This window comes from Megascapheus bottae, chromosome 12, assembly GCF_031878675.1.
Source record: "Megascapheus bottae isolate mThoBot1 chromosome 12, mThoBot2.hap1, whole genome shotgun sequence".
Lineage (NCBI taxonomy): Eukaryota > Metazoa > Chordata > Mammalia > Rodentia > Geomyidae > Megascapheus > Megascapheus bottae.
Window position 1 is genome coordinate 49,772,941 of NC_143520.1, and position 26,450 is coordinate 49,799,390.

The 26,450-nt window shown below is 42.2% G+C and overlaps 1 protein-coding gene and 1 non-coding gene across 2 annotated transcripts in view; one reads left to right on the forward strand and one right to left on the reverse strand.

Annotated features, from left to right (window-relative positions):
* Clasp1 (cytoplasmic linker associated protein 1) overlaps nt 1–26,450 on the reverse strand; it is a 237,997-nt gene that overhangs the window by 140,052 nt on the left and 71,495 nt on the right. The window contains exons 3-7 of the mRNA XM_090342974.1: nt 12,908–12,986; nt 11,505–11,608; nt 10,810–10,901; nt 9,625–9,700; nt 3,646–3,743 (exon numbers count right to left, since the gene is read on the reverse strand). Coding sequence (XP_090199100.1) covers nt 3,646–3,743; nt 9,625–9,700; nt 10,810–10,901; nt 11,505–11,608; nt 12,908–12,986 — 449 coding nt within the window. The remainder of the gene's footprint in view (nt 1–3,645; nt 3,744–9,624; nt 9,701–10,809; nt 10,902–11,504; nt 11,609–12,907; nt 12,987–26,450) is intronic.
* LOC150056525 (U4atac minor spliceosomal RNA) lies at nt 13,530–13,655 on the forward strand. The gene has a single exon (XR_016537343.1). It is a non-coding gene; the product is annotated as a U4atac minor spliceosomal RNA (small nuclear RNA).

A 26,450-nucleotide genomic window follows, 5' to 3' on the forward strand; every position in this document is an offset into this window, starting at 1 on the left:
GAGTAGAACCACATTAGAGCCACTAAATTTACCAAACAAGGAAATGATACTGCAAAAGCTCATCCTACTCACAGACTTGGAAAAAGCAATCTCAGAAATTCAATCCCAAAAATAAATTCTAAAATTTATTTGGAAGCACAGAAGACCCCAAACAGCCAAGGTAATCTTGAACAAAACAAAGACTTTAAATTATACTATAGAGTTATAGTAACAAAAATGGCATGATTCTGGCACAAAAAAATAGACACAAAACCCAATAAAATGACACAGAAGACTCAGAAATCAATCTACACAACTATCATTATTTGATTTTTGCAACGAAGCCCAAAACATATGTTGGAGAAAAGGAAATCTCCAACAACGTTGGAGATTGAAGGATCCCATCTCTCCTATTTCTCACCCTATGCAGAAATTATTTTTTAATGAATGGATATCCCACAAAATGGGAGAAAACCTTCGCCCATGATTTATCAGATAAAGAATTTAAAAATCTATAATATGCAAAGAACTAAAAAAATTGGATACCAAAGGAATAATGGACATATCAAATAGTTAAATGAATTAAACAGTTCTCAGAATAATAAATGGCTAGTAAGCACATAAGGAAATGTTCAACATTCTCAGACATAGAAGAAATGACATACTCATCTCATGTAAGTCAGAATGATTATTATCAAGAAAACAAACAAGGAATGATGGCATAGACAGACTAGGAAGGAATTTCTCATATGTTGGTGGCAGAAATATAAATTAGTACAAGAAGTACAAAAATCAGTATGGAAGTTCATAAAAAAGCTAAAAATGTATTTATTCCTGGCACATATCCAAAGCAATGTACATCAATATACATGAAATACACCTTCATACTCATCTAGTTATCTAGCCGAAAAATCAGTCTAGATGCCCAACAACTGATGAATGGATAAAAATGAGATAGAGTAGTATTCAGTCATAAAAAGAATGAAATTATGTTATTTGCAAGAAATGGGTAAGACTCAAATCATTATACTGAATGCTACGTCACATTTAAGTTAGGCACATTTCCAACAAAATAAATATGGTAACCAGACCCCTAGGCCTAGAGTGCTAGATCTCAAATACTACCTGGTAATAAAACAAAGAACGTGGAAATTTTCATTTGTTTGTTCTTTTTTCACTATATCTGCTTCATAAAGGATAGTCTAGCTCACCTAAGTGCTTGCACCTTACTGCCAAAACTTCACTATAATGGTAATGAGGGAAGTTATTCAGCTGCCTAAGACACCTTTTCCCCTACAGGCTTGCATAAGGATTTTATGTAACTTAAGAGCAGAAGCTTTCAATCCTGTTCAGAGGTTCAAGCAAGTACTTCCACAGATTCCTTTCCAAAATTTAACAGACAGGGGCCGTGAGTTTAACCTAGTGGTAGACTGCTTGCCTAGCATGAGAGACGACCCAGGTTCGATTCCTCAGTACCACATACAAAGAAAAAGCCAGAACATGGTGCTGTGGCTCAAGTGGTAAAGCTCTAGGCCTTGAGAAAGCCCAAGGATAGTACTAAGGCCCAGAGTTCAAGCCCCAGGACTTACAAAAATAAATAAATAAATAAATAAGTGAAAATAACCAAGAGACTAATTTAAACAAATGGTGCAGGAGAGGCTGGAAATGTGTGGCTCTAACCTCAGCTCTGGTGTCAATGCTTTGGGGCCTCACCTGAACCATCCAGTGCTAGAATCACCCAGACCACCCTGGTTTTTAATGATGTACTATCATAACTCACAAAGCACAGCTATTCTCAATGCTGTGATTTAGTAAAGCAAACGGATACAGAGGACAGGTAACAAAGGGAACTGGTGGCTGGGCAAAGTCCAAAGGAAACCTAGACACGGAGTCACACAGGATGGTTTTCATTCATCTAGTGCAATGTGGTGCTATCTAGCAGGTAAGCTGCCTAGAGACTCAGGATCCAGGATGTTTAACTTCACGCTGAGTACACACCTGACTCATACTAGAATTCTAGGTTCCCAAAGGAAAGTAGGTACACAGCCTAAACAGCACCGTGTTGATAATTTGGACACAGTAGAAATCCTCTCCTATCCCACTCTTTGGGAATTATCCAAGTTTCCAGATGCAAGCCAGGAACCAGACTTGTAGGTCTGCTTTTCTAAGGACAGTGGTCTTGGGGCTGCTTCATGAATTCCTTCCTGAACTCAAAATTCTCCTAGAGCTTGGTTTCACAATGTCATTCCCTCTAATCTGCTCATTTGCTATGGTTTTCTTCCCCATAAGGCAGAGGAAGCCTCTGTGAAAGATGGAAACTCTATGGCAGTAGGCTCATGGCCTGGGGCCACCATTAGCTACTTATAGCAGGTATAAGGCCATAGTGAAACAGGTATCACTACTCAAGGCCTGTTTTTCCAGGAACAATGCTAATTTCCCTCTCTGAAACCTCACCCGCTTACTCATCTGTGCCTTCCAGTTTTCCCTGAGACCATTAGTATTTTTGACTCTTAAGTTCTTTTTCCTCCTACGGGCTCTCACCATGTATTTATTCTGAGATCAGAAAGCTGAGGTTCATCAACCACAGAAATAACTCTGACCTTGAGAATATAGATGAGCAAAATCTGTAGATTTCAGATTGGGAACAGATTTGAGGGGTTTAGATTAAAAATTAAAGATTAGAGATTACCTCACAAATTACCTTTTGTTTTGTTAAATATATGAAAACAGTGTTATTCCCAGCTAATTCTCTAGGGACCATGGTGTAAATAACAATAGGGTGAGGTCTGACTTTCAACAGGAAGCACAGCCCCATCTGTTCACTTAGAGAAGTCCCATGCTAGGGTCTAGGGCCCATTTCCACCAACCAGCCTCACAAACAGATGACTGACTCGTAAACACTATTTCAGTATCCATACCCTATCCAGACGCCCAGGGCTCTCACTCTTTCTTGGAAAAGAGTAGAGAATATTAAAAAGGAGGCTCATAACTCTTACTAGCTGTGAAATCTGAGTATCTGGGCTCTTGCAGGTCATCTGAACTCAATGACAGACAAGCTATCCTACAAAGTATTCCCAGTCTAAGATCCAGCAACTTCACATTGCTTTTTCTCTTATAGAAATGACATGAAACCAAGTGTTTTTATCAGAAAGATTCAAGATGTCTTGGGTCTAGTAAGACACTGGCTCTCTTGCACTGGCTTCTACACTCTGAAAGTGACATGAGTGAACAGAAAACATTTCAAAATGTCTTTCATAACTATTATGTATATTAGTCCTTTCTAGCAGACTAGCTTTACTCTTTCGACAAATACGCTGTAAACACCTGCCATTTTAAGTGTTACACACCTAAGTACTGTGTATAACAAGAGGTAGAACCACAGAACCTACAAGGTTGAATGTTTCAACATCACAGCTTTAAAGGTACTTCTAAAATCAGCTTGTGGCATGAGATCAGTCCAAGTGTCTGGATGAAAAGTCTTACTTCTAAGGAGTGGAACAGGAAGGGTTCTCTGAAGTATGGTGTGAACAAAATCTCCAACCACCAACTTTCTCACCATGCATTCTTTAAATAAAATGACCACATCAAAAGTAATAATACAAATCAAGATGATACCTAAAAAAGAGTAGGGAAAAAATAGAAAAACAGGAAAAAGTGTGAACTCACCGGGACTGTGGTAATCCTTTTTTACTGAGATCTGCCCTCACACGTTCTCCTACATGTCTGTAAATTTCCACTAAGCTGTTTATTGCTGCATCTCGAACCTAGATATAAAAGAAGAGATCTTACAGCTGCTCTGTGTCATTCCCCAGCACCCCCTGCTGGGACACACCAAGCTATACACCACCCCACTTTACCACCAATTTACAAGCACAACTGTGAATGCAATCTCATACACAATGAACTAGGCAGACTAGGAAAAACTAGGAGTTTTCACTCCGCTGATAAAAATCACAGAAGGCAGAAAAGGCCTAGGTTCTTACCTTTTATTGGTGTTAAAGTCCATATCCCGTATCTATTTCTCATTGCTTAGGATATGACGTCAGAAAACCAGAATTTGCAGGCCATCTTTCCAAAATGAGGAGAAAAGGAGGTGCAGCAGTTCCCCAGAAAACCCCTGCCAGCTATAGAGACCTAGCTTACTCGTTTAATCCCAGGGTCCGAAGAGTACAGGAAGCACAGGCTGTGCTGGGGGGGGGGGGGGGGAGCAAAGCCCCAGCAAGAAGAACAAGCCTCTTTGTGTGGTGGTCCCCACCTTTCTTCTAGTCTGCTCCCTCTACATCCTGATCCTGCCAGTCTTTCTGAAGATCTACTTGATGTGGCAATATCTGGATCCAACCAGAATTATTTGCTGAAGGAAATGCTTATGGGCACTTTGTGTTTATCCAAGGCTGTGGACCCATCTCTCCTTTCCTGCTCAGATATGAGCCCCTGTGGTCACAAGCAGGGAAAGCATGCTTCTTAGGAGGAGATGCTGAGCAAAGTTAACAGTATTTCAGCTAAACATCAAAGTGGATTTTTCTTTTAAAAAGAATTCTTTGAAATCCAAATGAAGGGTGGTCTTTTGAAACATTGTATCATTTTTAATTATTTCAGTATTGAAGAAAAATCTCAGGCCTCATATATGTCAGATAATATTTTTTTATTTTATCATTCGGTAGTTGTATAAATACTTTTTAATTAAGGAACTTTTAGTAGATCTAAAATACATTAGGACATGCTAAATTATAAAGAACTCTAGGCATTCACACATAGACCAAAAAAGGATATTCTTAAGGAGGAACATAAAAGCACAATGTCTATGTACCTCTAAATCATATAAAACAGTATTTATTGAAATGAATTCCAGCAAATGAAAACAAAATCATACCTAAACTTTTGCTAAAATACATGTTTGATGGCACTGGCATTATAAGCTGGACTACAGAGGGGAGGGGGAACTAAAAAGGAGGGAAGAAATGAAGGGAGAGACACTAGTAGTAGGTATAAAACAATGAAGGCCTAGAATAGAAGAAAAAGTTCTGTCTTTCAGAAGGTTAAGTGAATAAATTTGAGGCAAAGGAGATTGGAAAAGGGGTGAAAGGGAGGCAGTACAAGTGGACAGGGAAGAGAAAGAAAAAAAGAAAATGACAGCCTGAATAGGTGCTAGCAACAGCAGGATCTCATCAGGTCTAAATGGAATGAGGCAGGTGCTAGGGTCTTAATGGGATACTTGAGCAAAGGCACTGAAGTAGAGACATAGGATCTATACCTCAGGAAGGGCAGGTGTAGCACTCTGGCCAGACACAAATATGAACTAAGAATATAGCACAAAAGAACATTGAGAAGGGACAGACATTTTTTCTTGGATATAGACTATGTATTAAAGTGTCATATCAATGTTAGATTTCTTGTAGTTATAAACACAATCGTGTAGTTATATAAGAAATATTGCTATTAAATGATATGCGTTGAAGTTTCCAGTGGTAAAAATTTAATGACTATGTATTACTTCAAATAGCTCAGAAAAAAGTCTCTGCTGCGGGCTTAAGTAGCTCATTGAAATCACTCTGGAGGCTGACACTTTAAGGATCATGATTCAAACATCCCTGAGACAAAAAGCTCTGCTTGAGGTATGGCTCCTTCCTTTCCTCTCTTCCTCTCTATCTCTCCCTTTTTCCTTTCTTCCCTCTTTCATGGGGCCTACTGGGACACAGGGAAGACCAGAAGACTGGAGACATGAGTCTTTTGCTCTGAGGCCACTGCTGGCAATGAAGAGCTAAGCTGCCCTATTTCTAGGCACAAGCTCATGCCTTCTCTCATGAAGGCTTCAGGAAGCTAATCTATAAGCTGCTGCACAGAATTGTTAAATTCTGACAACCCCCAGTTGTCCTAGTCCACCAATAAAGTCGACAGCCAGCTGCTTCAGCAAGTAGTGCCACAGGACCCTGGACTCACACAGGTGGCAGGGCAGGGCAACACAGACATTCTGAAGGCCCTGGCAGAGGCTTACCATCAAACAAGGTAATGAAATCTTTGAAGTATGTACCATACTCCCAGCTGGCGAGGTCCTGCGGAAGGACAGAGAGCCAAGACCAGATAGCTGAGGGTTGTGGGGCAGAACAAAGGCTTTCCCTTCAATCATATAGGTGTCCCCTAGCTGCTAGCTGCCTCTGCTCCTCCCCTGCCCTGCTCTCACTGTTAGCACACAGAACCTGCAGTTTTAGGTTCTACCTGTTCTCTGCAGTATGTGGCCATCACACAACCCTGGCCCTCTGTTAGTGACTGATTAATATGGGCTGGTGTGTGACTGCGATGCCACATGGCAGAACCTGAAGGACCACTGCAAAAAGGGTACCTCTGCAGAAGGTACAGGAAAGGGACACTGACTGGTACCTAGGGATAGGAGATAATGACTGATTCCAAAAAGACAGTTACTAGGGTTTGAACTTAGGACCTCATGCTTACTAAACCAGCACTCTGTCACTTAAGCCAGGCTTCCAGCCTGGTCTTTTCTGGTTATTTTAGAGATGGGAATCTCATGAGCTTTTCTGCTTGGGTTGGCAACAAAGCACAATCCTCCTGGATCTTGGCCTTCTGGGTAGCTAGGGTTAAGGTGTGAGGCATCAGCACTCCTGGAGATTCAATGGAATAACTTCAAAGACAAAAATATCACTGTTTCAAACTTCTAAATATTAACATTCCACTCCCAACCACTTTCCAAATCGATATAAGTCTGTGACCTTCTAGGCAGGGAAATGCTGACAACTATTTATCAGGGAAGGGTGGGGAGGAAGAGTGTCTTGGGATAAGAAGCTACCTTCTTCGTATCAGCTGTGCAGAACACACCAGTTAGATCTGTAGTAGGACTATACTAGATCTAGGACACAATGCACCCTACCATGCCTCTGGATTGGGGGTTATCACTGTCACCACACTCTGTGGCTTTAATGGAGAGGCTTCCTCCAAGTCATCTGGAGGGTGGCCCCCCACTTTAGCTACAGGAACAAAGCTGAGCAAATAGCATACCAGTCATCTCCCCGCTTCCCAAAGCCCAAGCATCCACCTGACAAGGCAGACCTGCAGGAGAAAAGCTCTCAGTTAAGGGTGAGAAAGGGACAGAAGGTTCAGAACAAGAAGACTGTGTGACCAGGTTACAGAAATATCTGGTTAGAACACTGTAGTGGAGTTCCAGGACTTTCCGAAACCATGTACAAGACAATGACATGGTGTGTCCCTAGTTAGCATTAGTGCGTTCTGTCTCTACAACTGAAGGACACAGAGATGATATCTCTTACTTCCAGGTTCCATCGCTGCTGACAGGTCAGGAGCAAAGATTCACTTTGCCTGTCTGGCCACCCTAAATTAGCGATAAAGAACCTCAACTAGTCATAACTTTTAATCTGCTTAAGGAACAAACACGAGTGACATCCTAAATGTAAATCATATAAAGGATGTTTTTTTTTTCCTGACAGAAGATAAAAACAAAGGCAAAGGCAGAGAGGTGGAGAAAAAAAAAATTCATTTGAGTACTACAAAAATCTTCTGAAGCCAGGTGCAGAGGCTCATGTCTGTAATCATAGCTACTCAGGAGGCAGAGATCTGAGGATCTCAGTTCAAAGCCAGCTGGGCACTAAAGTCCTTGAGACTCTTATCTCCGGTTAACCACTAGAAAACTGGAAGTGGCACTGTGACTCAAGGAGTAGGGCGGTAACCTTGAGCTGAAGACCTCAGGGGCAACACCCAGGCCCAGAGTTCAAGCCCCACAACCAAAGACAAAAAGAAAAAAAAGGGGGCCGGGAGTTTGGCCTAGTGGTTGAGTGCTTGCCTAAGATGCACGAAGACCCGGGTTCGATTCCTCGGTACCATATACATGGAAAAAAGCTGGAAGTGGTGCTGGGCTCAAGTGGTAGAGCTCTAGCCTTGAGAAAGTCCAAGGACAGTGCTCAGGCCCCGAGCCCAAGCCCAAGACTGGCAAAAAAAAAGAAAAGAAAAAAAAAAAAGAAAGAAAAAAAATCTAGTCAGTTGCAGTGGTTCATGACTGTAATCCTAGTCACTCAGGAGCTGAGATCTAAAGGTTAAGATTCAAAGCCAGCCTGGGCACTAAAGGAGACCTTAAGACTCAACTCGAGTTAACCACTAGAAAATCAGAAGAGAAGGGGTAGGGTGGTAGTCTTGAGTTGAAGAGTTCAGGAACAGTACCCAGGCCCAGAGTTCAAGCCCCACACAGACAAAAAAAAAGAAAGAGAAAAAAAATCTGAAAAAATTATCCAGGCCTCTGGCAAGGTGGCTCATGCCTGTAATCCTAGCTATTCAGAAGGCTGAGATCTGAGGATCATGGTTCAATGCCAGCCTGGGCACTAAAGTCCATGAGACTCTTATCTTCAATTAACCACCAGAAAACCAGAAGTGACCCTGTGGCCCAAAGGATAGGATGGTAGCCTTGAGCTGAAGAGCTCAGAGACAGCACCCAGGCCCAGAGTTCAAGCTCCATGACCGACCAAAAAAAATTATTCAGGCCATTTTTTTTTTCAAATTGATGTTGACTATAAAATAGGATTCAATGAGCAGAAATATTCAAGAAATATGTCTCAAATGCCATGTACCTTCCATGAAGGCTGGGTAAGAGACAAAGGACAAACAATGAAGGAAGCAACATACCAGACAGGAAGTTAGATGCACTAGCTGCTGGACTCAGAGCAAAGATAGGAAGAAGGGCTGACAGATCAAGAAGGGGCCTTGGAGGAGACAGGAGGTGGGGGTGGGGAGGTAGAGCTTTGCCTGGTGAGGATTAAGTGGAAGAAGAGCTGATATAACCTTTTTGAGGGCAACTCAGCAATCAGGACTCCAGGGAGATGACTGATGACCACGTCTAGTTTTGTGAATGAACTGAGAGAGAGCAGGATGCCTTGGAAGTCAGGAAGGGAACTCCCCCAACTTTGTGACGGTAGACCACAGGGCAGATGCCATGAGATGCTGAGGTCTGGTGACCATGGGGCTGATGAGCAGCTGTTCTACCTGCACACTGAGTAAAGGTGCTTTCTTGCCTTTCTTTGCAGTTCAGGTATGATTTGCATATAGTAGAGCACTTAAGGGTTCAGTACAAAGGCTTTCCAGAATGACATACACAAGGGCAGCCACCACTCAAAGCAAAATACAGGAAAGTCTCCTTGGACTCCTTTTCTAATTCGTCTAGCCCCATCCCCACCCCTACTCCTGCAAGGTTGCTGTGGATGGCATTCATGTATGGATGAGTGACTTCTTGACTCTCTATACAGGAGATGATTGCTGATGATACTTTCTCAGTTAGCAGGCAGCTGACAACAGTTCTAGAAAGGCTAAGTCCCACCACTTAGTAGGCAAGTAAAGAATATATAAACAGGCTGGGAGTTTGGTCTAGTGGTAGAGTGCTTGCCTAGCATGCACAAAGACCCGGGTTCGATTCCTCGGTACCACATGCATAGCAAAAAGCTGGAAGTGGTGCTGAGGCTCAAGTGGTAGAGTGCTAGCCTTGAGAAAGTCCAAGGACAGTGCTCAGGCCCTGAGCCCAAGCCCAGGGCTGGCAAAAAAAAAAAAAAAAGAGAGAGAGAAAAGAACAGTTAAAAAAAAAAAAAAAGAATATATAAACAGTGCTTTTCCCCTTTGGGGACTTTCTTGCTCACTTACCTGGCTATTTGGATCTCCAAGTAAATTACATATATGTGGCACAATCTTGCTTAGTGTTAGAGTATGTGCTCCAGAGCTAAAAAGAAAAGGAGTGCATTACTGTTGGCAGAGAGGAAAGAAAGACATCTCCCAGCGTCTACCTGTCCTCCTTCTGTGTCCCCAGGACCCTATGATCTGCACACATACCAAAGTTGTTCCCATCCCATCTGTGGTGGCTCCTCTGCAGAATTCAAACCCTCCAGTGACTCTGTCCCTTTAAGGCAGAGCCTGGAGTCAGCCTCTGGCCATCTTGCTTGCCTTTCATATGTATAACTGCACAACAGGCCACATACTTCCTATCTAGTCAGACTCAGCAGTCCTGCCCACATTACAGCAAATGGCTGCAGGACTTTATCAGCCCTGATGGGGACCTTCATCTTATTCACACACCCTTTCCCTTCACAGGTATTGCTGCCACAAACATGCTCTGTAAATTATGTCTCTAAAATGGTGTAGACAATTCTGGGAATAACCTGGCATTTCCCAATGTGTGTATGTGAGAAATCAAAAATCAACAAAATTAGTCTGTTGGATAGAGGCACAAAGGACAAGGAAGAATGACAACAGGGGAGACTGATGGAGAGGAGACATAAATCAACACATTAAATTGTAACCCCTTGTACAACCATCTGAAAACTTAAAAGTCAATAACTTTTTTAAAAGAAAAACTAGAAATGGGCTTTCCATTACACTCTGGGGCTGATTGTGAAATGAAAAACCTAAGTCCACACAGAAAGGTATATATGCATGTTTGTGGTTACAGAGGGACAATGGGAGAGGGAGAGGGGGAGAGAGGGGGGGAGGAGGAAAAGAGGGAGGGAGAGGGAGAGAGGGGCAGAGGGAGAGAGGGAGAGAGGGGAGAGGGGGTGGGGAGAGAGAGAGAGAGAGAGAGAGAGAGAGAGAGAGAGAGAGAGAGAGAGAGAGAGAGAGAAAGAAATACACATATACTTAGAGCAATCTGAGTGAGCACTGTGAACTGTACCAACATGGCATTTGTGTGCTTGACACTGTACAGTGTACCACTAAGGGATACTATCTCCCAGCATATTTCTTCACTGTCACCTTTACATCTACAATCTTTTCAAAGTAAAAAATCTCTTCAAAAGCTTCAGTCAAGCAAAATTTACAAGTTGAGTGGAGACTTACGCATTCAGTGTTGCAATAAGGCAAAGACAGATGCCCTCTCTTGTGCGGAAATTCTTGTGTTTGAAGCCTCCAAGCATTCTGTCCCATACATACTGCAAGTGACAAAGAACAGGTAAGAGGAGAGACTGCTGCATCCCTTCAGTTAGGAGTCAAAGGAAGAGAAGCCTCTTAGCAGGAGCCAAAATTGTTCCCACCCTCCACCATCCCCACAGAAATTTTCAAGAGTCTATTGAGAAATGATGATACATATGGTTTTCTCAAATACATCAAGATGTTCACAAGTATTTATACAGTTGTATATTGCTTTCTTCCTCCAAACAGCAGTCAGTGTGACCCTGTAGGTCAGAGATATATCCATCCATCCCAGAAGGTGCCACTTACTAGCAGACAGGGATTGGGAGGGTCTGACCAAATCTGCTAGCTCCCCAGACACCATATCTGTCTCTTCAGAGAAATGAAGAGCCAATTATATAAATTAGCTAAAGAATCGGCTGAATTAAACAAAGTCTTCAGCATTCATGTTAAGTCCACTAACTTATTCAAGTAATATATTTTACTTTTTTACATATCGTACAGCACACTGATGTTATAATATTCATCTATAATTCTTTAGCTTAAGAAACAAAGTTTATGAAGACACAGTTTTTGCAAGTAAGCACAAACCCACAGGCCCCAGAATGCTTTCTTTGCCCTACCTGAGGATTAGCAGCTTGATCCATGATCTTTAGCAGCAGAGTTTGGTCTTGTTCCCTCACAGAGTCTTTAGCATCTCCCAGTCTGTCTATTAGACTTGGCAGCACTGGAAATCAAAATGGAAATTGATGGAATGGAAATGGATTCGGGGATCTATGGTCAACTGGCCTAACTGGTGTAACTTATTCTAAAATCACTCATCCTTGCCAGTAGCTTTTTCTCTTCTTGCTGAAATCCTGTGATTAACCACAGAAATCCACATCCTTTATAGAGACAACTTGTCATCTCCTTGACTCTGCTTTCCTCAGCCAGATCCCAATATACTCATAGTTATATATGGAAATATGAGTTAGAATCAACACAAAAAGAAACTTATGAGAGGTTGGGAGAAGAGCTCCAGCATATCTTCTTAAGGGTAAAAGGAGTGAAGACTTATGGACCAATCTATGTTCCACTGGCATCATGTGCTGTGTAACTTAAAGCACACACCAGATGGAGGCCAATTCTCCATACAGCCTCTATCCTTTGAAATGTAGGCATCCCACAAGTGCTCCAAAAACTACTGAACAGAGCAGTTCCTTGGCTGCTTGAGTCCATAAAGCTCTTGTTATTGGTGATATACCTAAATAATTGTGCTAATTGAAGAAATGGGAACCCTAGTAGAATTTGATTACCAAAAGTTTTTCTTTTATGGTTTACTCTTCCTAAAGGAACACACTAACCAGCTATGAAAAAGGACAAACAAAAGAAGAACTAAATTCTTGCTGGATCAACAGTTCAGTGGTAGAGCCTAAGACCTTGAGGAAGGGGTGGGAGAATGAAGGGCAAGGGAAGGAGGGAGAAAGGGAGGAGAGGACAAAAGAAAATAATGGAGAAATCCTTTAAGGAAGTGGTTGAACAAACATTTGTTTAGTGTTTATATTTTCAACGTGAAATATGAAACTCCGTTATGTCTAAATCATCTCCATATATGGATCTACTTTTTCCTCTTTATATTTCCAGACATATTGCTTTCCTTAACATAAGGGTATTCATGGCATACTTGTAGCAATGACATTTGCAATCAAGGAGAAATTAGTAATGTCAACAACCATCATTGCTCATTTTTTACAGACTTCTCAAAGAAAACTGTCCAGCAGTAAGGAAAGGGATCATTAATGACTGGGTTAGTACTAAAATGTGAAGGTTGATTTTTCATACAAGACAGGTAGTACTGCTTCACATTAGAAAACAGTTCCACCCTAGAGTGTGAAGGCTGGAAGAAAGCAATAGAAGATGCGGTAGGACTACAGGCTGGGGTGAGCCCCGAGCACAAGGAGGTTGGAGCTGGAGTCTTGGCTGGGAGGGGGCAGCTAATGGGGGTGGGGGGTGGGGAGGAGGCAGAGTCTATTTACACACAGCTCACCTGTGCCTATCTGCGCTTTGAATCGGTCTTGTAGCCGGTTCACCAGGGCCGACAGGATGTCCATGCCCAGAAGAACCACCTGCAACGGAAATCACAGAAGGAGCCTTAGATGCAGCCCAGCACCACAGCCCAGTCGCCCGCCCACGAAGAAGAAGCGGACGATCCCACATATCTGGCCTCTTTCGAGCCTGGGAAGCACCTAGCAAAGGGTTATACTGAACTGATAAGCCGAAGAGTGCTCGTTAACAAAAACAGTTTACACCTTTAATAGAAAGTATTCCATGGGAGGAAATAAGAAGCGGCCGAGGCACCGCTCAATCCCCTAGAAGGCCAGCCAATACGAGAGCGCGGCTTAGCTACGCGAGCAGTAGGCCACGCCCCAGTGAGGCGCGTATGCAAATTTTAGATCAGACAGCGCACGGTCTTCTGGGTAATTCCAACTCACCGTCACTATGCTCTCTACAAGTCACAAGAGAAATAAATGAGTTTGTGGTAAGCTTCACGGAGTGCTCACATAAGAGACAAGCTACCCGTCAGGTTAGGGTGGGACTCAGGAATTAGTCGCCACAACCTAACATGGTATTGGCACTACTTGCTTGCAGCGCACGCATGCCCGCTTGCAACCATCCTTTTCTTGGGGTTGCGCTACTGTCCAATGAGCGTTTAGCGAGGACAGTACTGCTAACACCTGCACAACACGTTCGCATCAGCTAAAGCTTTGCTTTATCTTGGTGCAATTTTTGGAAAAAAGAAAACCCTCTTTTTCCCCGCATTGTTTGTCCCAAAAAGCAGCAACTGGGGTTTTCTCCGTGCTATTCGCCACTTGCCAACTGGTGGCGGTAAAGTGCTTGAACAAAGGCTGTATCTACATTCTCAGGGCGCTCCCATTTCTATCAGAACCCTTTTTTTGACCCACTATTTCCAAATAAATTCAAAATTAGTGCAGTGCACTACAGCAACTGTCCTTACAAAAGGTTAGCTCCCTCGCAACAGTACTAGAGGAAATATATTTTCACTTTTCAAGTAGAGATTAAGTTGTGGGCGGTCTTTTATTTTTTCTTTTAGAAAAATTTGTCTATGGCTTCTAAGTGGTTTTACCTATAGCTAAAGAGCACTTAGGTTTCACAGTTTAACTTCCTTTCCAAGTGTACAATATGGAAAAGGGAGGAGTGATTTTTACAATGGAGAAACTGGACAAACTTGGCCAGATGGCCAACATCAACATGGTCAATAACAATCATACTAATGATGTGATGCTTGAGAGAATTTTAGTCTCTAAAAAATAAAATTAATCCTGGGGTTTAAACTCAGGGTCTGCAAATTGTCACTGAGCTTTCCAAGCTAGCCCTCTACCACATAAGGCACAGCTCTATTTCCAACATCTGTGGTAGTTAATTGGAGATGAGTCTCACAGACTTTCCTGTCCCAACTGGATCTGAACTGTGATTCTCAAATCTGAGCCTGAGTTACTAAGATTACAAGCATGAGCCAGTGGCACCTGGCAAAATAAATGTTTTTGATAGCAAATGCTCTACCAATTGCAGTACTTCCCCAGTTCTATAATAAAGCTCTAAAACAGGCAAAACCAACTGATCGTAGTGTAATCTGGATCATTAGGTCCTAGCAGCTTGGTGTGAAGAAAGATTGGCCATAGAGGCCCTCTCCATGGGAATGTACTAGAGTAAGGGAAACATCAGATATTCTCATTGGGTGGTGATCATGTCAGAGTATATTCTTAAAAAAAAAAAAGTCAAACTGTACATTAAGAGCTATGTATTAGCTATATGTATATTTTTCTTTGAAATTTTTAAAAAATTTAAGGTACTTTACTCCAAAACCCATATACTAGTATAATGAGAACATTAGAGAAACCCCGATATAATGGCGCCTACAAATATCTGACCTGGAAACTGTCAAAGTAAAAAACAAGAAGGCTAGATATTATCTCAGCTAAGAGGAACCAATGAAGACATACCAAGTAGACATGGCATCCTGGATAGAACTGGAAGACAGAAATGTGACAGTTTTCCTCACGTAAAAACCTAGGAAATCTGACCAATGTATGAACTTTCACTAATAATCTAGTTATGCTGGCTCATTAAATGTAAACAAACAGAACAATCTCATAATAGGTATAGTAAGAGAGAAGTTGGGAAGGTTTCTGGGAGGGTTCTGTTCTATCTTAGCAATGTCTCTTTAAAAGAAAAGCTTCTAAAACACGGTTTCATTTTAAAAAGAAGCAGCCTGTCCCTTCATGGGAACTGACTTTCCCCAGTCTATTCAGTTGCATTGCTGCTTTGAGGTGAGAGAGGCATTCATTAAAGAAAAATTAATACTGCTCCCTTCAGTTCCTACCACATTCCCAAACTCACTCAAGATTAAGGGAGCAAGGAGAGTAGACTGAACAAAAATAATAAGCCTCTGAAGTCTGCACGGGGCATAGCATGGAGTAGACCAGAGGAGTTGCAATGGCCTTGAAGTTTTTCCTGATAGACAGTTCCCAAACACAGGCAGGACAGAAGAGGCAAAGGGCAGAAAAAGAAAAGCCAAATAAACACTGGGCTTTGGTAGGACACAACACCGTCAGCACACAGTCATGTGGTTCATCCTGAACTGCAGAACCATGTAGAGTCATCAGCCACCCACCCCTACTGGTCTTCAGGGGCCAGGCCTTTCTCTTGTTCCCATTCACCACTGAAGACAGAGCCATGAAAAGACCTAGCCCAAAGGACCAGAACTGTTATCTGTCCAATTTCTCTAAAGCTGAGCACTTAGTGGCTCATGCCTATAATTCTAGCTATTCAGGAGGCTGATACCTCAAGATCCCAGTTTGAAGCCAGCCCAGGCAGAGAAGTCTGAGAGATTCTTATTCCCAATTAGTCACCAAATAGCCAGAGTAAAGCTGTGACTGAAGTGGTAGAATACCACCCTTGAGCAAAAAAAAAAAAAAAATGCTTAGTAAGAACATGAGGCACTAAGTTCAAGCCCCAGTACTAAGGCACAAAGTTCAAGCCCTAGTACTAACACACAATCACTTTGAGCCTTAATTTCCTCATTAGGACATAATGAGGTATAATAAGAGCAGCCTCACAGACTATGTATGTGAAGTGCTTGGAATGGGTTGTACAAGGTAGGGGCTAACCTATATACAGGCCCTCATCACAGATTGCTGGTACAGCCATTGGCACTGCTGTGGATGACACCCACCTACAGTAGTACCAAGCTCTCGGGCATCCCGGAAAGCACATGGATTATTCTCTGAAAGGAAAGACCATCAAGTGGAGGGAAGCATGCCACCAGCCAAGATGCACAAGGCATAGCATGGGGTGTGAACCAAGGGAGCAACAGTGGTCCTTAAAAGAGACAGGTGACCAGAGACCACGGGGAGCTACTGAAGAGTAGTAAGGGACCTGGAGATTTTAGCCAGGACATGTGGCCACCACAATAACTTGCCCTAGAAGGAGGGAACAGGGTAAGAAGGTCAGGTTTCCATGGCACATGCTGCCATTCCTTTTCATGGTGCCCTGAGAGTTTTCAGCAGTCCTCCCACATAATTACCCGTGCTTATATTTAAGTCCTTAGAGCTGAGGGACATAGAATCTTCCAGTTCCTCAAAAGCAAAGTCTGAAAGACATATATCCCCAATTGACTACCAATAAGCTGGAAGTAAAGCTGTGGCTCTAAAGGCAGAGCATGGGCCTTGAGCAAAAAAAAAAAGCTAAGGATTGACACCCAGGCCCTCAGTTCAATCACCAGTACTGGCACAACAACAACCGTTTCTCCTGTTCAAAAGATGACAACATCTCAGAGATGGTCCAGCAGTAAAAGATCAAGTAAGTATTGGAGCCATGAGTAGGGCCTAGTGGTAGGGTGCTCACCTAGCATGCACAAAGCCCTGAGTTCAATTCCTCAGTACTACATACACAGAAAAGCCAAAAGTGGCGCTGTGGCTCAAGTGGTAGAGTGCTAGCTTTAAGAAAGCTCAAGGACAGTGCCAAGGCCGTGAGTTCAAGCCCCAGTCTAGCAACTAAAATTTTTTTTAAAAAAAGAGGGAGAGGCAGGAGTTTGGCCTAGTGGTAGGATGCTTGCCTAGCATGCACGACGCTCTGAGTTTGATTCCTCAGTACCACATACACTGAAAAAAAAAAGCTGGATGTGATGCTGTGGCTCAAGTGGTAGAGCGCTGGCCTTGAGGAAAGCCCAAGGATGGTGCTCAGGCCCTGAGTTCAAGCCCCAGGACTGGCAAGAAAAAAAAAAGGTCATATATCCACTAGGAAGAACACTAATGGTCACTCTTGATGCGCTGCATGGTCTAGGAGGAATTAGAATGTAAAGCTCTCATTGGCTAGTGAAAAATAAACCCTCAGACCCTAGGCTGGATACCCACCTATCTGTACCTTAGCACCTAAGTGACCCAGGAAAGTTCTAATCCTTCAGACCATGTGTAGCCTGAAGCGCTGAAACATGAAAACCTAGGTCAGTTCTGGGTGGGAAAAATACTGTCCTAGCCTAGTCCTTAATTTATTTCTGTGAGCAGTTTTTCAAAAATATTATGCAAAACATAGCCAAAGGTAACCAGAACACAGGGCAGCACAATTGAGAACAGAAACAAAGGCTCACCCAAACTCCGGATGTAAGAATAATTAGACAATTCCTAAAGTCTCTATGAAGATAAAACACATGATTGAAATTGGGAAGGAAAAATTTGAAAAATGATATAGACTTGGTAATGGGGTACTAGGGCCTGAACTCAGGCTTCAATACTTGTCTCTCAAGGTAGGCATTCTACCTCTTGAGCCACACGTCTACTTCCAGCTTCTTTTTTTTTTTTAAACCAATCCTGGGGCTTGAACTCAGGGCCTGAGCACTGTCCTTGGGCTTTTTTCCCAAGGCTAGAGCTCTACCACTTGAGCCACAGCACCACTTCCGGCTTTTTTCTATGTATGTGGTAACGAGGAATGGAACCCAAGTCTTTGTGCATGACAGGCAAGCACTCTTACTACTAAGCCAAACTCCTGGCCCCATACTTCCAGCTTTTTTGATAGTTAATTAGAGGTAAGAATCTCATGAACTTTCCTGCCTGGTCTGGCTTTGAACCTCAAAGCCAGGGGAGGGGGGAGGGAGGAGGAGGTGCTATGGTTCAAGTGGTATAATGCTAGCTTTGAACGCAAAAACACAGAAGGCTAAGACATGAGGATTGTGGTTTGAAGACAGCCTGGGACTCTTATTTCTAATTAAGCAACAGAAAGCCAGAAATGGAGCAGTAGCCAAACTGGTAGAGTGCCAGCCTTGAACAAAAGCCCCAGGGCTAGCACAAAAATGGGTGGGTGGATAGATAGACAGATTTTAAAAATTCACACATTTTCTTGGAACAAAAAACTAAATAATCTCATCATAGTCTAACATACCGAACATATTATCCACATTTGCAAATACAGTAAATAGACCAAGGACATTAAGAGACTTAGCAAAGGTCATGAAGTTTGAACATTAACCGAATCATAAACACCCCAAAATCTCCTAACTACATCTTGACTACTTTCTGGGCAGTATAGTCACAATACTCATAAGGTCTGTGCTTTTCATCTTTTCATCTCTCTGCAGCTAGTCATAATACTTCTGGCCAACATCAGATAACCTGTAAAGTTGCCTGAGGTCTGAATTGTCTAGTGCCTTATAATGATGGGTCTGGCCTACGTGCATCTGATCATGTAAAATAATATTTATCAAAATAAACTCCAGAAAATGGAAACAAGAAGACAGGTTTTTGCTCTGTTGCAAAAAATAAATAAGTAATAATAACAACAACAACAGGTCTGGGAAAAACCCATAAACTAAAAGTAACTTTGGGGTGAAGGGTGAGGATTGTGCACCTCTATCATCCACTAGCCCACCATGAATCTCCCAGCTTCAAAAGCTTCACCTACTAATATATCCACCTTACAGAGCCTACATGAGAGTTAAGAAAATTTTAAGAACATGGCTGGCAGCAGTAGAATATAGTAAGAAATATGAAATAGATTTGGTTCCCAAATTATGTGTAAACTAGGAACTAGGAGCATAGTCTAGTGGTAGAGTGCTTGCCTAGCATGCACGAAGCCCTGGGTTAGGATTCCTCGGTACCACATATACTGAAAAGGCTAGAAGTGGTGTTATGGCTTAAGTGGTAGAGCATTAGCCTTAAGAAAGCCCAAGGACAGTGTCCAGTCCTGAGTTCAAGCCCCAGGACTGGCCCCTCCCCCCTAAAAAAAGTGTAAACTAAATAGAAACACTACTGGGGGGGAGGGGGGACATGCTGACATACAGTAGGCAAACAAGAAGTGCCTATTTCCTCCTATATGAAAAGCAGTACTTTAAAAATATTGAAGTATTGCTAAAGTATATAAATTAAAAGGCAAGGAGGCATGAAATCCAGAACACAACATTAACCTGCCTAAAATTGTGCTACTCAATGATAATCTTAATATTTTGTTAATTGTCCTATAAGACATGTCATACACATACACATGTACCTTTCACTTAATGAGCTTCCCAAGTAAGTATGTTCAGATCTATATCCCTACTGTCAGTAGCTGTTACCATCCTACTGAATCTTGGTGTCATAATTAGTGAACCAATCCTCCAAACCCAACAGAGACAGTCAGATCTATTTAGAACTTTTCATTGATTTACATGCTTCTACACATGGACTGTTTTTTCCTTAATATCAGTGCTGAAAAGGACATGTGCTAGGTCAAAAAGAAAGCATCCTCAACAAGGACAATGGCGGCTCATGCCTGTAATCCTAGCTTATCAGGAGGCTAAGATCTGAGGGCTGAGGATGGAAGCCAGCCTGGGCAAAAAAGCCTATGAGATTATCTCCAATTAACTACCAAAAGCAGGAAGTAGAGCTGTGACTCAAGTGGTAGAGTGCCAGCCTTCAGTGAAAAAGCTAAAGGGATACAGCTCAGGTCCAGAAATGGGAAGTAGAAATGGGAGAGAAGAGATTTTGTATACTCTATTAGCACCATTTTTCACAAAAATGCACCAGGAGTCTTTTCATATCAAGGCAACCTCCTGCTGATTTTTGTGCTTTTGTTGTTGTCCTTAGCTTTAAGGACTTAATTGTCGTCCTATTAAATTGCAGTACTCTGTATTATACTCATTTTTAATTCTAAGAATCAATACAGATACAAATTAAAAAGTGTGATGAAGTCGGTGACTTAGTGCACACACATGTCAGAGGCGAGAATCAGTCACCAAACTTGTCCTTCAAAACCATCATTTTGGGAGTCCCTAAATATTCATGCCAGTATCTGGTTAGTCTTTATTTCAAATTCAAACACATCCCTCCATACATAGGAAAGGACAGGCAACTTAGGTTTGGACAGAACAGGATAACAATAAGCCCTAACTCCCAACAGTCCAGAAGAACAATTCAGCAATGGCAGAAACATTCCAAATATATTCTGTTCAATGTGTTAGCCACATACGTTTACTCAACTACTGAAACACAGTGTGAATGGAACACAGCCTTTTCATTTGGTTTCATGTCACTCAATAGCCACATTAGGTTTTGGGCTACCCTAATGGACAGCTAACTGGTTGCAAACTCACAAAAGCAGGGAGAAATCAGACCAGCTATGTAATGAGGTTAGGGGACCGTGAAACTTGGACATCTCATAAAGCTTTGGGCTCTTTACACTACGTAGGAATGAAGGCTACCATAACTTCCAGGTTTAAAATTTAACTACTGAGAGCCAATTTCTCAGGCATGTAATCCTAGTTATTCAGGAGGATGAGATCTCAAAATTGCAGTTCAAAGCCATTCTGGGCAGAAAAATTCACAAGACACTTATCTCCAGTTAACCAGCAAAAAGCCAGATGTGGAGGTATATGGTTAAAGCAGCAGAGCACCAGTCTTGTGAAAAGGCAAAGCAAGCACATGAGGCCCTGAATTCAAGACCCAGTACTGGCATCAAAAAAATTTAAATTGGGCCAGGAGTTTGGCCTAGTGGTAGAGTGCTTGCCTAGCATGCATGAAGACCAGGGTTCAATTCCTCAGTACCCCACATACATAGCAAAAAGCCAGAAGTGGTGCTGAGGCTGAAGTGGTAGAGTGCTAGCCTTGAGAAAGTCCAAGGACGGTGCTCAAGCCCTGAGCTCAAGTCCAGAACTGGCAAAAAAATTAAATTAATGAATAACTGACAACTTCCTCCAGGGAGTTTAAATCACTAAGAAGATCAAAGGAAAGAAGCATTTATGAGTGAGTCATGGAAGGACATACCTGGAATCCTAGCATTTAGGAGGCTAAGGCAGGAGGATCTAGAGTTCCAGACTAGCCTGGGCTATACACAGCAAGATAATATCCCAAAATAATTTCAAAAAACATCTGTAGATAAATTTTGCCACAGACCCATTAATTCTGTGGCCTCTCTTGTCCACATACATTTCATATGCAAAATGTCAGGCACCAATATATTCCTGTTTATTCTGTCCATTATGCTTCCAAGCTGCTCACAAGGATCACAGCTCTCCCTCAGCCCTTGTCTCCCTTCATGTTTAGGTCAGATTCCAACCTTTCTACGTGGTCTCCAGCTCCTACTTCCTCCAAGTCCCCTAGTTCAGCAAACCTAGCCACAATGATCTAGCTTATTTGCACGTGGACTGCCCTTCTCTCCAGAAAGATGGCAAGTGGAGTGATGGTACACACTGGCTGTCCATTTACTATGGAATAGAAAGCAGGAGGACCGCTTGTGCTCCAGGAGTATGGAGCTAGTCTAGGCAACATAGCAAGGCATTGTCTCAAAAATAAATACCACTGGGCTGAGATATAGCTCAGAGGCAAAGCACTTGCCTAGCAAGTATAACATCCTGTGTTTAATCCCCAGTACCAAAAGACAAAAAAGTAAGTAAATAAATACCACATGAAGGGAGAAGGGGGAGCAAATGCAATCATTATATTCAATATACATTAAGTAAACATTGAACTATGATGTGAGAACACTGTGATATTTGGACCTCTGAATCATTTTTCCAGAAGTTTTTTTACTCATGGGAAAGATACTGAATGCAGAATGTGGATGGAAATAATCACATCTAGGTTCGAATCACAGCACAAGCTATGACTTTGGATAAATAATAATCTTGTGACTTCGGATAAATGATTACATTTCCTGGACCATTTAAAATATTCTATATAACTATAGGAAATAAGCTGTTTAATTAAATCAGAACTCTTTAATGTGATGATATAGTTTCTGACATTTAATAAGTACTTTAAATCTGCTTTTAAAAAAATCACTATGTACTTATAGGCAGGGTACAGGCAGGGAATGGAGGGGGAAGAATTGGAGAAAAAACAAAAGGGGTAACACTGACCAAGAATCATCATACTCGTAACCTTACCTTATAGAATCATAACACAACTATTTCATATTATCAATATAAATAAATAAAATTAATATTGCAAACTATTCAGAATAGAGCAGTTTCTTATACTGCTGTCACTTAGTAGCTGTGGTATCAGTTACAGAACCCTGTAAACTCTAAAGTATTCTTAAGCTGTTCAAATCCCATTGAGCACAGGAGGTTCATACCTACAATCCTAGCTATTCATGAAGCTGAGCTCAGAGAACCACTGTTCAAAGCCAGCTTAGACAGGAAAGTTTGTGAGACTCTTATCTACAATTAACCACCAAAGCCAGGAAGCCAGGAATAAAGCTGTGCCTCAAGTTATAGAGCTCTAGCCTGGAGGGGTGGGGGGGAGATGGGACTAAGAGAAAGCATCAAGCCCAGAGTCCAAGCCTCAGTACCAGTACAAAAAAATAAATAGATGACAATCAGACATGTTCAAGTCCCTCATATAAAATGTAGTATTTACATATAATCCATATTCATCCACATTATATAAATGCTAGGTAAACAGTTGTTTTCTGTATTATTGAGAGGATAATAAAGAAGAACCTGTACATGTTCAGCACAAATGTAATTTTTTTCTGGACATTTTCAAGTTTACCAAACTCTTATCGAAGAAGGGCAAGTATGTACCCTTCTCATCCCCCCTGCTTCCCAAGAAGGGGAAACGAAGTAAACATGGCAATTAACTTCCCCCTATATCTCTGTTCCTTCTGTATCTTATCACTTCTCACAACAGATGACACAATACCCCTATAGATATCCCTATAATACAGATAAAGTAATAAGCCCCAGAAAGATGGACTAATAGTTGGGCGGGGCCACTTGTTAAAGAACAGTAAATTTGTAATGACACAAAGTCAAATCCCTGGAATGTGTTTACTTACTACAGAGAACCACCTGCCCACTGGTTATACTCTGGCAAAGAGCCAGACAGAAGCCACTCCAAGTGTATGTTTAAACTAATTTTGGGAACCAAACTATCTGTGAATTGAATATGGTTCTAGCACCCAGCTTTGCAATCTCCCCCAAGCACTGTTGAAGTTGATTTTTCTGCGTTCAATCAGAGTGAGATGCTGCCTAAGTCTGGAATAACATTTTACTACTTAAAAAAAATAATAATAATTTCAGGGGCTGGAAGTTTGGCCTAGTGGTTTGAGTGCTTGCCTAGCATAAATGGAGACCAGGGTTTGATTCCTTGGTACCACATACGTAGAGAAAAAGCAAGATGTAGTGCTGTGGCTCCAGTTGTAGAGCTCTAACCTTGAGAAGGCCCAAGGACAGTGCTCAGGCCCTGAGTTCAAGCCCCAGGACTGACAAAATTTGAAAGAAAAAAAAAATACAGGAAGTGGTACTATGGCTTAAGTGGTAAAGCACTTGCCTTGAGCTGAAGAGCTCAGGGACAATGCTTAGGCCCATGTCTGTCTCTCTTTCTCTATGTCTATGTCTTTGTCTCTGTCTCTCTGTCTGTCTCTCTCTCTCTCACACACACACTCACACACATATACACACACAAATCAAAATTAAAACCAGTGACTATCATTCACAGAATCACTCACCTTCCCCTCTCCATAAAAATTATAGCAGTGTACTGCTCTCATACTACCACTATCAAAGGAAAATTCAAGAGACAAAACAGATCAGTAAAATGTGTGTAAAGGATATTGCTGGTATATATGTAAGTGTGTGAGTGTGTTTGAGTGTGAGTGTGTTTGAGTGTGAGTGTGTGTGTGTGTGTGTGTATGGGGGGGAGGGGTTGTGTTTTCAAAAAGTCATGCTATCAAACTTGTGGGCTCATGTAATCCTAACTTCCCCTCCTGGATAACTGGGGATGTTGGCTTCAGCTATCACACCAGCTCTATTATAGGGTTTAAAGTGGTGAGTAAGAGCCCAAGTGGTTCTAACCTATAAAATTATAGCTGCTAGGGAGGCAGAGATCAAGAGGAAGCTCAGTTTAAGGCTTAACCAAAACAAAAAGTCAGTGAGATGCCACCTCCACATGTCCACTAGTATCAGAACTGCAAAGTTCAGAGGTCAAGTTGTTTTCACTAGGAAATCAGTAACTTACAGGAAAGTAGCTCCACATTTCATTAGGCCAAGGTTAAATGTTAGCCCAGTACTCTCATCTTCCACATTGTATCCACATGAAATTTTTTACCTCTGACTGTGGGGGCAATCTGGTCCTAAGAATTACAACATAAATAGGTTTTTCACTAACACTTACAAAGACCTGATGGCCTCTGGCCTGGACAGCAAGCTCCATAGAGCAGAAACCCTTTTCTCCTAGTGCTGAACTAGGTCAGCAAAGCAGGCACCTGGCACCAACCACCTGCTACCTACCTGTCCAACATACCAAACAATGGTTCACCAAAGGTAAGATTTGTTCTTGCCAAAGGTAGAGGCCTGGTGGCTGGGAGTTTGGCCTAGTGGTAGAGTGCTTGCCTAGCATGCACAAATACCCGGGTTCAATTCCTCTGTACCACATACATGGAAAAAAGCCAGAAGTGGTGCTGAAGCTCAAGTGGTAGAGCTCTAGTCTTGAAAGTCCAAAGATAGTGCTCAGGCCCTTGGTTCAAGCCCAGGACTGGCAAAAAAAAAAAAAAAAAGTATAGGCCTGGGGCTGGCTGAGACAAGGTGCTCAGCACAACCTAATATAAGGTGATCCTGAAATCCACTTCTCCTCCCACTACATCTCTCACCCTTTGTTCTCTGTCCTGCCTTCCCTAATCTATCTAGTCAGCCAGCAAAGAACATAGAGTCAGGCATGGAGAGCTCATATCTGTAATTCTACCGACTGAGGGGGCTGAGATCTGAGGATCATGACTCAAAGCCAGACCGGGGAAGTAAAGTCTGACACTCTTATCTCCAATTAAGCCCAAAAGCCAGAAGTAGAGTGGTGGATTAAGTAGTAGAGTGCTAGTCTTGGGCACAAAAGCACAGAGACAATGCACAGGCTTTGAGTTTAAGCCCTAGGACCAGTACCAAAAAGAAAACCAAACAAAACACCATAGACACATCAAGATATATGAGTCAGTGCTCCTGCCCTAATGGAGTCTCTGACTTCCTCCACATAACAGAAAGACTAAGTAGAACATGAACATTTCAGAACATTTTCCCCATCAACAGAATCAGGAAACTTTCCCACTTGAGAGCTATCCCAATTCTTTCCATTATTTACTGAAGAATCGAACACAAGCCTAGATATAAGCAGGCGAACCAGTAAGCCTCCTTCAAGCTGAGCTTCTGTCCTTTGGGTGAGGCAGGGCGAATGAGGTAAGGGGTAAGGGTTGTGTTTCTAAGTTTCCACTTTCAATGCTGTGTATGGCAGGCTGGGTCTCCTGCCTCTGCTTGATTTTGTTCTTTCAGAATCTAGAAAGAAATGCTTTCCTTCCCTTCATCTACAAACTGAAGCCATTGGATATAGAAATTTTCCCACCTTGTCTAACTTTGAAATGCTGTAATATATAATTTGTGAGTCATGATAATGGCCCTTAGGGGAAAAATGAGTGTCTCACACATCCCCAGGGGGTCACTGGCTGAGGCTCTCAAGGTTCAGGGAATCAGCACCCCTCTACCACTGCTAATGTGTGCTCTCTATCTCATCTAATGGAGGGTCCTCCATTCACTTAGCTTTACCTTCTCTAACCTCTGACCTCCACCAGCAAGTTTGTCTAGCACAGAGCAGGCAGAAGCTGACAACCAACAAGAGGAATAGAACATCTGGGAATGTCATATATAAGGAAACCCTCATACACAACTCAAACTTCCTTCAGCAACACCTTCCAGCAATGTGCTTACTGCTTCAAAGGCCCAGTACAAGGCTGACAGAGCCCAGGAAAAAATGTGACATATACTACAGAGCATATTTCTCCTCAACAAGCACAAGTTGGAGTCAAGAAGACATCAGAAAGGAAATGTCAGGTCTTTTGTCTTACTCAGCATACAATCAAGTTAACTCTATCAATAAAGCTGCTTCTTGGCTGGGAGTGTTGCCTGGTGGTTGTGTGCTTGACTAGCATGTACAAAGCCTTGGATTCAATTCCTCAGTACCACATACATAGAAAAAGCTGGAAGTGGCACTCTGGCTCAAGTGGCAGAGCACTAGCCTTGAACAAAAACTATCCAAGGACAATGCCCAGGCCTTAAG